Below are 15,605 nucleotides of genomic sequence, written 5' to 3'. Positions count from 1 at the left end.
GTTTAATAATTTATATTTTCAATACAAAATTTATTTATTATTTCCTTTCTTAACTCCTTAACTTTTGCCCTGAAGCCTAAAGGCACAGGTAGACACAAGTTAGCATTACCCTTATTTTTTAACTATCTTCCTTAAATTCTTTAAAAAAAAAAAAAAAAACAAAACTATCTTCCTTAAATGATAACGCCATTTCCTTTATTGTGGTCTATATATCTTCCAGCACTATAAGTGTTTGTTAAGCCTCTTGAATAAGAAACATACAGCTCAATTCCAAACCATATTCATTATTAGTAGGCTCCTTTGCTTCTTCTCAATATTCTCTACCTAAATTTGTCTAATCAAACTACTTTACACAATTAACATACACATATTCCAATGGAACCAACACTTCTCAGCTACAACAACATCATCAATAGCAATGGTTGTGGAAACTCCGAGTATGAAAACATTATTAGTTGGTTCGAAGATGTGTCTAGGAACACAGGTTCTGTTCAGACTCAGATACTATGCAATATTCTGAAACAAAACCATGGTGTGGAATATCTCAAGAAATGGTTAGGGGATTACAATATATTCGAAATGGAACCATGTGCATTGGAATCCCTTTTCACTTCATTGGTTCCTATTGCTTCACATGCTGATTTTGAACCATTCATTCAGAGAATTTCCGATGGTGACACTGCTCCTTTACTCACTCAACAACCTATAACCACTCTTTCCTTAAGGTCACCTTTTATGTGCAATTTTCATTCTTATCTTTTTCTTTTTTGGAAAATTTTAGATTCATTATTGTAGTGAATATCTCTCTATATTTGGATTGACGGTGAGTTTGACTGTGTGTAATTTAGGTTTCAAAAAGATCGACTCGAGTTTCATCAAAATTATTGTTAATTTAAGTTTCAAACATCAAGTCTTTCCGAAATAGAAAAAAAAAAAGTTTTAAACATCATTAGATTTTTTTTTTGTTACACATTAGATTTTTTTTTAAGGGAACATATATTATTTGATAAAAGTCGTCATATATTTTTTTGGTATATATGGCTATTTTATTCTCAAGTTTTATTGTTTATATATATGTATATATCCCTAAAAATAAATTGTTGATATATGTATATGCTTAATGTATTATTGTTTTATTTTATCATCTACCATCCATGTAAGTAAAAGGAATACATCATGGAAGTCTTTTTCATGAGTTTTAATTATTTTTGTGGAAAGATATAGTTACGTCTTTTTCTTAATTGGATATTTCTTCTACCACATTAATTGGATGCAATTTAATTTTAATATTAATATTTTGTGTGGTGTTGGTTTTGCAGTTCTGGAACCACAGAGGGGAGGCAGAAATTCGTACCCTTTACCCGACATAGTGCTCAAACCACGCTTCAAATATTCACTTTATCAGCAGCATATAGATCAAGGTGTGACATTTAATAAATCAGGAAATAAATTAGATTTTTTATGCAGAAAATAATATATATTTTTTACTGTTCTATCTTTGATAATTTGGAATTTCCGCACAAATTTTTTAAAATATATTTATTTATTTTTTTATACAAACTAAACAAATAAATCATTTTTTTTGGCACATGAAATAAGAAATCATTTAATTGATATTTATTTATACTATAGCATGTTCTTATATTTATCATCAATTATTGTACAAATCGTCATTTTCTTTTAATGTTAAGACTCATAATTCGAAACCAAATGCAAATAATACCTTGCATTTCTAAAATATCAATTACTTTGAAACAAAATAAATATGCTAAAACACCAAAATAAATATCTTATCATATGATTTGAAGTGCAGTATCTGGGTGGATCACCCACCCACCGCACATCCACTCAAAACAGGAGTTTATAGATTCTTAAAATTCACGTTGAAAATGCACAGAGAAACGAATTTATAGCCATTAAGTCAGATGTAGGAATAAAATTAAAATGACAGTTTTCATATCTTTCTTATTAGTTAAATGTAGTTATTTTTTACGGAAAGTTAATGGAATTTTTAGTTAAATGTAGTAAAAAAAAATACAGAACAGTACTATTTTCCTATATTTCTCAATTTTGAGTATAAATGGTTCCACTTGTACCCATCATTAATTTATAATTTTTTAATAACAATACCTAATAAACACTTACTCACTTCAATAAACAATACGTGTCAAACAAATATTGCTAAATGGTTAATTTAATGAAAATTATTATGAGATCCTCTTAAGAATGATAAGCTTAAGTGAGACATGGGTTTTATAATAAGACACCAAAAAATTTCTGCTCAATGAAGATACATATTAGGCAGGCCCGGCCCTTGGCAAACGCAAGGTGAGCTACGGTGCCGAGCCCCGTAATTTTAGGAGCCTCAATTTTTTTTAATATAACATCAAAAAGTGTTAAATATATATAATAAAATATAAAAAATCAATAGACATTTTGTAAAAGTATGGTGGTAAAATAGAATGCACTTGGGTCTTTGGTCTCGAGGTTCAATCTCGAGCATTTGTGTGAATTTGAACCAAATATAAAAGTCTCGATTACATAAACAACTATTAGGTCCTTACATATTTTTTTTTATCAAGTTTACAATTTAATTTGCATTTCAGAGTTACCTGTAGAAAACTATTATATACCTTGAATTTTTTGTCATTTGTTTTCATTAACAACACAAATTAAATCTGTTAAATAATTAGAATTTTTTTTTCTATTGTTTCAAGTTTAATCATGCATGCTAGTACTAATTTTGCTACTATTTTTCCCGATATTAATACTAGTTTGTCACTGTTTAGATAGCAAAGCCACTTTTAAGCAACAAGAACCAATATACTTAAGATTCATTTTGCACTAAACAAAGTGATGATTTTTTTTTTCTTCAGTTTTTGGCGTTTCTTTCTATTATGAACCCAATTTTTTATATTAAAACAATTAGTAGTGAGTTTATATTAAAACAATTAGTAGTGAGTGAAGTTCAACACAAGTTAGTTAGTTTCTTCCATACAAACTTTTACTTAATTTATAAGAATGACTATTGTTTATGTTATTTACAATTTAAATAGATTATTACTATTTCTTAAAAAAAATCTTGTATTTTCATTAGAGGCCATTTTTAATATTTGAACATGGCCTCCGATTATATCGGAACAGCCCTGCTGTTAAGTACCAGGTCCTAAATAATTAAGACCTCACCATTGAAAATGGTCTCATACATTCTAAGTACCGAATTGAAATAACTTTTTGCAGAGTTTATCCAATAAGGGAAGGAGGAAGGGTTCTTGAATTCATATACGGCAGCAACTGTTTCAAAACAAAAGGAAATTTAACAGTGGGAACAGCAACAACACATTGCTATGCAAGTGAAGAATTCAAAATCAAAAAGCAAAAAACAAAGTCATTTAGTTGTAGCCCTCAAGAAGTGATTTTCAGTGGAGACCATAAACAATCCACATATTGTCACCTCCTTCTTGGCCTCTTCTACTCTGATCAAGTAGAATTCATTACCTCAGCTTTTGTCTATAGCATGGTACAAGCTTTCACCACCTTTGAAGAACATTGGAGAGAAATTTGTAATGACATTAGACATGGAACTTTAAGTTCAAAAATTAAGTCACCAAAATTGAGAGAGGCTATTTTGGACATAATAAGTCCAAACACAAATTTGGCTTCAAAATTACAAGGCTATTGTGAGGAGCTAGAGAAAGTTGATTGGTTTGGTTTGATTCCAAAGATTTGGCCAAATGTTAAGTACTTATATGCAATAATGACAGGGTCAATGCAACCATATTTGAAAAAACTTAGACATTATGCAAATGGGTTGCCTTTGATTAGTGCTGATTATGGTTCAACTGAGAGCTGGATTGGTGTTAATGTTAATCCTAGTTTACCACCAGAAGAAGTTACATTTGCTGTTGTACCCACATTCTCTTACTTTGAGTTCATACCTCTTCATAGAAATAAACAAGATAGCAGTGATGATTTCATTGAAGACAAGCCAATTCCATTGTCCAAGATTATAGTAGGACAACAGTACGAAATTGTCCTCACAACTTTTACAGGTATTAATATTTCTTCCTTCCACACATCTATTCCCTCGGGTCAGGATTATAAGCAAAAGTTGACTTTTTTGGTTTATTTAATAAATGATGTATGTGGTCAATATATAGACTACATACATCATTTATTGAATTAATCTAAAAAATGAACTTTTGTTTATAATAATGACCAGAGAAAGTATTTTATTTTATTATTCAAATATGGACTTCATTTTATTTTAAATAACTTAATATTATTGAAAACTGATAATAATACTAAAAGAATAGCATATGAATACATGAGAAAACCATTGAATAATTAGGACCATATTAGAGATACCTCTTCTTCACGTGGTTTATTAGAAGTTCCCTGCCTAGGATGTAATATGACTTTAATTTGACGTATATAGGGATCATATAATTTAATGACCATTAAAATCACATCAACCCTATTTAACTACAATTCTAAACAATATTTAAACTGCTATTACTACTGGTCACTGTTTGATTAATAATATAAATTAGATACACTACTCAATGGACTTAAACAAAATTGTTATAATAGCGATCAGAAAATGTATATTTCGTTGTTTAATATTTATTTTAATTAAATTTATTTATTTTAGTTTTAAAATATTTATATTATCTAAAATTTATTTTCAAAATTCATGTTGTGTATATTATTTAATTTAAATTTTTAAAAATGGAAGAAATATTTGTAAACAAATATATATTATTAAAAATTAAAATTGATGATTAAGTTTAGAATTCTTTTAACTATGACACATATTAAAAAGTAAATTTATATCTATACCTATTAATAAAGGCAATACTATTTTTTGGTGTAGCCTTTTTTTTAAATCCCAAAATGCCCTTACACTAACTCATTTGACCAGTTATTAAGAAAAAATCAACCGCCTTGCACACTAAAACTCCTACAACCGCTGCCATACACCACTTAAAACACAAAATTGTCTTTACCCAAAACATTTCCAAACAAAACATTATACAATTGAAAATCTGTTGAGAGAGGAAGAAATAAGTTTGAACACGACATCAACAAATTGAGGACCAATTCAACCTATTTTGGCTACTGCTCCAAATCACAGGTTTCATAACTACTATCACATTCATGTTTTTTTTTTTTTTTTACAAATGCTTAAAATTTAATTCCCCACAAATGGCTGAACACGTTGAGCAAATATTTTGTGAAGAAAATGGCAGATAATACAAAAAGTGGTTACATATACTATGATCATTGCTTTGCCTTGGATGTTTTACCATTTATTATATTTATTGTTCACATCTTTTTTATTATTAGTAGCATGGATTTTTGTGTTTGTCACTTTTATGTTCCCACAACCACAACTAACGTATTTGCAAGAAATGCTTGCTTCTCTTTTCTTTCTTATTTCATGGTTTGTTTCTTTATAGTTTTACATCGTCTACAATATGACTTGATTTTTATTTTTGTTGCATGTTCATGCCTGATTTTTATAGCCAAAACTAATTACTATCTATAATCTATAACATACAAGAAAGTTTTGTTCCGAAAATTCCCTTAGCAATTATTATCGGTTAACAACACCCAATCTCCATCTTTCTGTGTAATTGTAATTAAACAAGCGGTTTCTAAAACTGTGATCTCATTCGCTTTCCCCACTCACAATTAAACTCATTGCCAAAAACGCTTCATCCTCTCCCACTGTATAGACAGTTGAAATGCATACAGTTATAGCAACTAGCAAAGTACATGAGAGAGAGAGAGAGAGAGAGAGAGAGAGAGAGAGAGGAAAATATTGTGAAAAAGGGGCCACAAGAAGTACGTTTAATCAAGTTTTTTGTGTAGAATTTAAGGATTTTTGTGCGTTTGATCATGAGAACGTTGAAATGGTTATGTAGTCATGGTGACTTTCATTTTAAATGGTCATGGTTAAAAAAAAAAAAAAATTGTTATTCAGAAATTTTCCTAACCGTTCACCATTTTAATGGCATGGGTTTTCAATTTCATTTCTTTTGTTGAATTCACATTCATGGATGGAGTAGATTGAATCACTAACCTTCAATTAATTAGAGGATTAAACAGGACCACCATCTGGAATAAATTTTTCAGCAAGTCCTTTATTAAGAGTTTATAGTTGGATTTACATCTTAAATTGGACAAAATTCATGTTACATGATTTCTATCTTGCCATTTTGTGTAATGGTCCGCCAAACTTTGACAAAATTTTAAGCAAGAGTTTATAGTTGGATACTTGGATTTACATCTTATATTGCAAAGTCCCTTTTTTATTTGATTACCTTTTTGTATGTTTTATATATCACTGCAACTTATTCACAACAAAAATATAGCATTGAGATTGAATTTTTATACTTATTCTTAAGTCAATAACAATAGTGCAAGGTATTGAAATTATTTATCAACTCAATATTAATTTGTTAGATAAAAAAATTAATATATCAAAGAATTTCACAAATCATTATTCTTGACCAATACTAATAGTGTTCTTTACAAGTACGGAAGAAGGTAATCAATGGATAACAAAGACTCAGTTGAGATAGACAAAATGAAAGTCAAGAGTAATGGAAAAACGAACCCACTTGGGTTAGCCTGGTGGTATTGACTTGAGATTTGGGATTGTCCTCCTTAAGGTTTCAGATTCAATTCTCTCTGGTGCCAAAATAGGTGGGTTAATTTAGCTTATTCAAAAAAAAAGAGTAAAGGAAAAACGATGTGTTGTTAACATTTTCAGAAAAGACGAGGCATGTGATACGTTGTGGTTACATGATCGGGATGCACATACAAAGAGTTTATGCTCTAAAGCACGGAGGGCAGCAAAGCAACCAAAAAAACTAGCGGTAAAAGGTGTTTTCTACTGCATTAATTTTCAGTAATTATATCTGATTTTTGTTTAAAAAACTGTCAATTGCTACTTTGAGATATTCTATCTTGATGGCTTCTCATACTTATATTTGTTATCTTTTGTCAGTATCAACACACAACAAAATGTGTAAGTATCTAACCTAAACTATAATAATATGAACAATTACTTTTTCAGCGGTACTCTTATGATTGTACTTGCTTTTTAAGGTTTAAATGCTTCCACTTTTTAATACTTTAATTCTAAAAGTAAATGTATATTGTGTCGATTGCAACAATAATAGTCATGTATCTACCCAAAAATGTAAATTTACTTGGGTTTAAGGTGGAAGGATTAATATATCATTTGTTCATTCCAAATCAAATAGAGCGACAATGTGTTTATCCTCTTAATGGGGTGGCTTTGTTTTAAGTGCATGTAGTGGAAAAATAAGAACAAACATAAATTAAAGCAAATGAAGTAGCCTATATAAAAGAAGAAATGAAGTGAAGTACGAGGAAGAGGATAAACCCCTTCAAGAGTCTGAATGGTGTCAATCGTTTTAAATTTTATTTGCAATCAAATTGTATTTCGTTCAAGTCTAAGAGTACAATCACAATTCTAAGCAGTGATTGATGTAATCTATACCTATTAATAAAGCCACTAGACATTAATCAATGAGGGAAGTAGTAGTATACGCAAGCTTGAAAAATAAGGCACTAGATAGATCAAAGTACCAAGAGAAGGTGCAAACAATATGGAAACAAATCCACGGAGTGGGATGAGAAGGCCAAGTAGTGCGGGGATGAATATATACATGCTCAAGTATTATGACACACAATTTGGTATAGTCCCAACATTATGGTTACCATTTTTGTTTTTTTAAGTCACTCGAGAAATTTGTGGCCTTCATGGTCTTTGTTTGGTGTTGTTGTAGTCATCACTACATCCTTTTATTTTATCTTTCAATTTGTAAAAGCTATACTCTTTAAGAAAGTCTTTCAAATATCATTCATGTATCATCTATACCTATTAATAAAGGCAATACTATTTTTTGGTGTAGCCTTTTTTTTAAATCCCAAAATGCCCTTACACTAACTCATTTGACCAGTTATTAAGAAAAAATCAACCGCCTTGCACACTAAAACTCCTACAACCGCTGCCATACACCACTTAAAACACAAAATTGTCTTTACCCAAAACATTTCCAAACAAAACATTATACAATTGAAAATCTGTTGAGAGAGGAAGAAATAAGTTTGAACACGACATCAACAAATTGAGGACCAATTCAACCTATTTTGGCTACTGCTCCAAATCACAGGTTTCATAACTACTATCACATTCATGTTTTTTTTTTTTTTTTACAAATGCTTAAAATTTAATTCCCCACAAATGGCTGAACACGTTGAGCAAATATTTTGTGAAGAAAATGGCAGATAATACAAAAAGTGGTTACATATACTATGATCATTGCTTTGCCTTGGATGTTTTACCATTTATTATATTTATTGTTCACATCTTTTTTATTATTAGTAGCATGGATTTTTGTGTTTGTCACTTTTATGTTCCCACAACCACAACTAACGTATTTGCAAGAAATGCTTGCTTCTCTTTTCTTTCTTATTTCATGGTTTGTTTCTTTATAGTTTTACATCGTCTACAATATGACTTGATTTTTATTTTTGTTGCATGTTCATGCCTGATTTTTATAGCCAAAACTAATTACTATCTATAATCTATAACATACAAGAAAGTTTTGTTCCGAAAATTCCCTTAGCAATTATTATCGGTTAACAACACCCAATCTCCATCTTTCTGTGTAATTGTAATTAAACAAGCGGTTTCTAAAACTGTGATCTCATTCGCTTTCCCCACTCACAATTAAACTCATTGCCAAAAACGCTTCATCCTCTCCCACTGTATAGACAGTTGAAATGCATACAGTTATAGCAACTAGCAAAGTACATGAGAGAGAGAGAGAGAGAGAGAGAGAGAGAGAGAGAGGAAAATATTGTGAAAAAGGGGCCACAAGAAGTACGTTTAATCAAGTTTTTTGTGTAGAATTTAAGGATTTTTGTGCGTTTGATCATGAGAACGTTGAAATGGTTATGTAGTCATGGTGACTTTCATTTTAAATGGTCATGGTTAAAAAAAAAAAAAAATTGTTATTCAGAAATTTTCCTAACCGTTCACCATTTTAATGGCATGGGTTTTCAATTTCATTTCTTTTGTTGAATTCACATTCATGGATGGAGTAGATTGAATCACTAACCTTCAATTAATTAGAGGATTAAACAGGACCACCATCTGGAATAAATTTTTCAGCAAGTCCTTTATTAAGAGTTTATAGTTGGATTTACATCTTAAATTGGACAAAATTCATGTTACATGATTTCTATCTTGCCATTTTGTGTAATGGTCCGCCAAACTTTGACAAAATTTTAAGCAAGAGTTTATAGTTGGATACTTGGATTTACATCTTATATTGCAAAGTCCCTTTTTTATTTGATTACCTTTTTGTATGTTTTATATATCACTGCAACTTATTCACAACAAAAATATAGCATTGAGATTGAATTTTTATACTTATTCTTAAGTCAATAACAATAGTGCAAGGTATTGAAATTATTTATCAACTCAATATTAATTTGTTAGATAAAAAAATTAATATATCAAAGAATTTCACAAATCATTATTCTTGACCAATACTAATAGTGTTCTTTACAAGTACGGAAGAAGGTAATCAATGGATAACAAAGACTCAGTTGAGATAGACAAAATGAAAGTCAAGAGTAATGGAAAAACGAACCCACTTGGGTTAGCCTGGTGGTATTGACTTGAGATTTGGGATTGTCCTCCTTAAGGTTTCAGATTCAATTCTCTCTGGTGCCAAAATAGGTGGGTTAATTTAGCTTATTCAAAAAAAAAGAGTAAAGGAAAAACGATGTGTTGTTAACATTTTCAGAAAAGACGAGGCATGTGATACGTTGTGGTTACATGATCGGGATGCACATACAAAGAGTTTATGCTCTAAAGCACGGAGGGCAGCAAAGCAACCAAAAAAACTAGCGGTAAAAGGTGTTTTCTACTGCATTAATTTTCAGTAATTATATCTGATTTTTGTTTAAAAAACTGTCAATTGCTACTTTGAGATATTCTATCTTGATGGCTTCTCATACTTATATTTGTTATCTTTTGTCAGTATCAACACACAACAAAATGTGTAAGTATCTAACCTAAACTATAATAATATGAACAATTACTTTTTCAGCGGTACTCTTATGATTGTACTTGCTTTTTAAGGTTTAAATGCTTCCACTTTTTAATACTTTAATTCTAAAAGTAAATGTATATTGTGTCGATTGCAACAATAATAGTCATGTATCTACCCAAAAATGTAAATTTACTTGGGTTTAAGGTGGAAGGATTAATATATCATTTGTTCATTCCAAATCAAATAGAGCGACAATGTGTTTATCCTCTTAATGGGGTGGCTTTGTTTTAAGTGCATGTAGTGGAAAAATAAGAACAAACATAAATTAAAGCAAATGAAGTAGCCTATATAAAAGAAGAAATGAAGTGAAGTACGAGGAAGAGGATAAACCCCTTCAAGAGTCTGAATGGTGTCAATCGTTTTAAATTTTATTTGCAATCAAATTGTATTTCGTTCAAGTCTAAGAGTACAATCACAATTCTAAGCAGTGATTGATGTAATCTATACCTATTAATAAAGCCACTAGACATTAATCAATGAGGGAAGTAGTAGTATACGCAAGCTTGAAAAATAAGGCACTAGATAGATCAAAGTACCAAGAGAAGGTGCAAACAATATGGAAACAAATCCACGGAGTGGGATGAGAAGGCCAAGTAGTGCGGGGATGAATATATACATGCTCAAGTATTATGACACACAATTTGGTATAGTCCCAACATTATGGTTACCATTTTTGTTTTTTTAAGTCACTCGAGAAATTTGTGGCCTTCATGGTCTTTGTTTGGTGTTGTTGTAGTCATCACTACATCCTTTTATTTTATCTTTCAATTTGTAAAAGCTATACTCTTTAAGAAAGTCTTTCAAATATCATTCATGTATCATTATGAACTAAAGGGAATGTGTTGAAATAAAAGACGGCTAAAAATTAAGTAAAAATATTCTATATATAAATGTTTGTTTTAATGTTATTTTCTTCTATTTATGAACCCAAACAAAATATAAAGAATTGTAATATATTATTTTATCTGTACGTTCATGAGAAATATATAAATTGCATTCAAACTTAAAATAAAACCAATATTTTCACATGTCAAGTCTATACATATGTTAGCGCAGTAGAAAAAGCGGACAGACGGGCACGGGAGTGCCCGTCTGGACGCTAGTTATGAACTAAAGGGAATGTGTTGAAATAAAAGACGGCTAAAAATTAAGTAAAAATATTCTATATATAAATGTTTGTTTTAATGTTATTTTCTTCTATTTATGAACCCAAACAAAATATAAAGAATTGTAATATATTATTTTATCTGTACGTTCATGAGAAATATATAAATTGCATTCAAACTTAAAATAAAACCAATATTTTCACATGTCAAGTCTATACATATGTTAGCGCAGTAGAAAAAGCGGACAGACGGGCACGGGAGTGCCCGTCTGGACGCTAGTATTTATAAAAAAAATAAATTGACGCTCAATGTAAGCACGTTAGTTCAAGACTCGTTAAGAAGAGAAAGAAAGGCCTTGTTGTGTTGTTGTTTTAGATACAGTAGCCTTGTGATATGTCAAATTCAAGATAGCTACAACCCTAGCTTTACAAGGACTGGTGAGGGGCATGGATCCTAGCCATTCCTAAACGTCAACCCTTGGTTTTACAAAAGAAGAGGGATGTATTTCATTCAGTACTTTGATTTTGAAGTAGAAAACTATGTGGTTTATGTGAAATAAGTATGTTAAGGATTAACAAATGAAGTAATGGTTGTTTTGATTTTGAATGTGAAACGAGTAGTCATATATAATAGTTTTTTAATTTATCAAAATTTTAAAATAGTCTCTGATTGTGCATTTCGTTAGTCAAAATAATCTCTGGTATTAAAATGTTTCACTAGTATTGTCATATCAGTCATTCAATATATTATTGTCAAAAAGTCATTCAATATACTTATATATATATATATATATATATATATAGCAGTCCTTATAAGTATTTATTATGATTTCAGTCCATATATAAAAAGAGTTAATGTGAGTATTAAAAGATTATTTTAGCGTCAAAGACTATTTTGACTAACAGAGTGTATAATCAGAGACTATTTTGATACATTAAAATATTATTGTGACTACTTATTACACATTTAGATATCAAAATAAATATTATTCCATTAACAAATGCATTTCAAATATTGTTTAAGGAAGCAAATACATTCCAAATATTTTGACTAACAAATGCATTCCGAATATTTATCAAAATCATCATTACATCACTTTTTATGTAAAAATCATTTTTTTTGTTTTCCTATACAATGTCTTGTAGGCATTTGTTAGAATTTTTCTATATTGAATTTTATTATTCAAAGTGGAGATGAGAAAATGATATGTATTTCAAGTATCAATTGATGATTTTTTATCTTTCATATTTCTACTAATACTTTCATATCTGAAATGCTTACTACATCATTTAGAATGTTTTTATTTTTTTTTTGTCAAGTAACCCTAATCAAAAGAATAAATGATGAAAAAAATGATAAAGGATTAAACGTTTATCGAAATTGAGTTAAAAGATGTAATTTTAGAAAAGGTGAATGAATGAAACAGTAGAAATCAATTATAGAATGAATGAAACAGTAGAAATCAGTTGTTCCTCAAAAGAAAAATTCAAATCAATTGTTGATTTAAAACACATTACCCATTGGTTCATTTATTACACATGCAAAATGAGTAATGGGAACAGACCACAGCAGCTAACCCACATACTACACGAGGTGAGTGGACCCAATATTTTTGTTTTTAATATATGCCATTTAGTGACTTTGATTCACATTATTGTTACGGACTGACAACTTATGTGGTGTTGAAAAAAACTTGAGCTCATTTAATATCCCAATTTTAATATGGGAAATGTTAAATTGTGTTTCTAGGGCATAAGTTTAGATGCTAAATATAATTTTTTTTGTTTGAAAATGATATATTTTATAAGTTTAAAATTTTATTTTTTCAACACGAAAATTCTTCTTTTAATTAACTTTTTAACGTCACAATTTGTGTTATGAGAGTACAAGCAAATACCCAACAATATAAGACCGGAGGGAGTATTAGTTACCGTTAATTTTACCAATCATTCTAAATTAAATCAACTAGTTTACCGCAATAAGTTCATCCAATATAAACTATCTTACCAAATATCCCTTTTTATTTTGTCAAAGAGTGCCTTTTTATTAAGGGTTGTCAAAGAGAAGCATATAATAATATTCAAACAATTAAACACATCCTTTATTAATTTTCAAATAATAAAACGTTTATCTTTATCTAATTTTTGGTGAAGAATAGGCAGATTCAGCCAAAAATAAATATCTCAATCGTTTTCAAACTTACCTGGCAGGATTTATTGAAGTGATTGCATTTCAAGAATACGTACAGACAAACTTAGTTGGTTAGTCTATGATCATATCATTGTATCGTACTCGTGCAGACCTCAAATAACCCTAGCGCAGTTACAAGATTTGGACACAATATTTAAATATACATTCAAAAAAGTAAAAATAAATGGAAGAAAAATTGAATTATATTTTTTTTTTTCTGGTACAGTAAATTATATGTGTGTATATCCAACCAAGTATTTTTTCCTCTAAAATTGTTTGTGACAATTTTAACACAATATTTATATTTTAAAAATTTTAAACTTACAGGGTTATACAGGTGCAGACTAGGAGATGTGGTAGAAGTGTCAGGATTTCACAATGGGACCCCAAAATTGAACTTTATATGCAGAAGAAAGCTAATATTAACAGTAAATATAGACAAAAATACAGAGAAGGACCTTCAACTAGTGGTAGAGAGAGGATCACAAATTTTAAACAAAGCAAAAGCCGAAATTGTTGATTTTACTAGCAATGCAGATGTAACTAATGAACCTGGTCACTACGTTATTTACTGGGAGATTAAAGGAGAGGTAGATGACAATGTACTTGATGATTGTTGCAGAGAAATGGACCTATCTTTTGCTGATCATGGATATGTGGTGTCAAGAAAAACAAATTCAATTGGGCCACTTGAACTTTGCATTTTGGAGAGAGGGACTTTCAAGAAGATTTTGGATAATTTCATAGCAAATGGGGTTGCATTGAACCAATTTAAGACTCCTAGGTGCACTAACAATCATGTGTTACTCAAAATTCTTGACACTTATACCATAAAAAGGTTTCGTAGCACAGGTTATAGTTTAAAGAATAATGCTTAACTTCCCGAATGATTTATCCCGAGGTTATCCCGACAGCTTTTCTATTGGCTACCCACCCATGTATTGTGGCCACGGCCCACTATAATAAATGAAGACTGTTTTATATTTTTTTTGTTGTAACTAAATTTTCCCTTCCCGAATGCTCGGGACAATTTTTTTCGGGAGATATAGCACTCCTTAGTTTAAATTAGCAGCACACTATTATGGATGTAGTTGGTAATATTTCCTTAATTTAATGGATTTTTCAGGTCAATGTACTAGTCTTATAGAGTTATAGCCATTAAGAACTTTGTAAAAGTTTTATTGTTTTTCATTTTCGATTTTCTAATAAGACGAGGTGCAATATGCTTTATCTTTTTTTAAAAGTTTTTTTCTTTTTCAAACTTGTAAACATGTAATAAAACAATACTCCCTCCGTCCCATATTACTTGACCTATTTAGAATATTTGCAATATTCATGTACCATGCTTTGACTCTATTTTTCTACTAATATATAAAAACAAAATATAGCATATAAGATGTTGTTAGATTCGTCTCGATTAATATTTTCAAAATATCAAATTTTCGTAATTTTTTCTACTAGATTATTAAAGAAATTTAAGTTTAAAATTGTGCATTGGCATACGTGACAGAGTCAACTAGGTCAAGTAATATGGGACGGAGGGAGTATGTTGGTTATAGTTCTTTAATTTTATCTTTTGTTATTCTTTAACACGTAACACCTACAATTGCTAGATGTTTTAACATGAATATAGCTTGTATATATATCAACACAATAACATCATCAAAACAATAAAACTACTATCTATCTACTAGCAAAACATCATCAAAACAAAGACCTAAAGCTACATGGCTTCACACACACTATGTTAAGAAGCTGGCAACCAAAGATGCAGCGCCAAAGGACGAAGATACAACGCTAGAGCCAACTTATGGGGCTGCAACCACAACTAATGTTCTCCATTGTGTCTATTGTGGGGGAGGGCATGAGTATGAAGAATGCCTTGGGAACTCATAATCAGTCAACTATATATGCTAGAAGTCAACCAAACAGGGCTTACAACCCTTACTCCAACACATACAATCATGGATGGGCAGATCACCCTAACTTCTCACGGGGTGGTCAAAAGAAGAATGCTCCAACTACCAACCCAAACCCTCTAGCAAAGAGTGTTTTCCCAGAGAGTATGGAGGGTCTCTTCAAAGAATTCTTCACCAGAAATGAGTCCACAAGTTCTAAAACTGCAGAAGTCTTAGTTTCTATA

General features: G+C 30.2%; 1 protein-coding gene across 1 annotated transcript; it reads left to right on the top strand.

The window, feature by feature from the left end:
* The first annotated feature begins 237 nt into the window (after positions 1-237).
* Positions 238-14,668, top strand: DFL2 (Auxin-responsive GH3 family protein). The gene is made up of 4 exons (XM_085701375.1): positions 238-725; positions 1,320-1,421; positions 3,241-4,052; positions 13,790-14,668. Exons 1-4 carry the CDS (start codon positions 376-378, stop codon positions 14,338-14,340), a joined length of 1,815 nt encoding a protein of 604 aa, XP_085557501.1. The 5' UTR covers positions 238-375; the 3' UTR covers positions 14,341-14,668.
* The last annotated feature ends 937 nt before the right edge of the window (positions 14,669-15,605 follow it).

This window comes from Medicago sativa, chromosome 4, assembly GCF_051527215.1.
Source record: "Medicago sativa cultivar Bolivia chromosome 4, Bolivia_mono, whole genome shotgun sequence".
Taxonomy (NCBI): Eukaryota; Viridiplantae; Streptophyta; class Magnoliopsida; order Fabales; family Fabaceae; genus Medicago; species Medicago sativa.
The sequence above is the reverse complement of the archived record's forward strand: the minus strand, read 5'-3'. Positions and strand labels throughout refer to the sequence as shown.

Excerpts from the sequence above, each read along its gene's own strand:
- DFL2 (XM_085701375.1), top strand. The coding sequence starts at position 376 with ATGGAACCAACACTTCTCAGCTACAACAACATCATCAATAGCAATGGT. Across the intron at positions 1,422-3,240 it reads TCAGCAGCATATAGATCAAG|AGTTTATCCAATAAGGGAAG; the intron begins GTGTGACATTTA and ends AACTTTTTGCAG. Across the intron at positions 4,053-13,789 it reads TGTCCTCACAACTTTTACAG|GGTTATACAGGTGCAGACTA; the intron begins GTATTAATATTT and ends TTAAACTTACAG.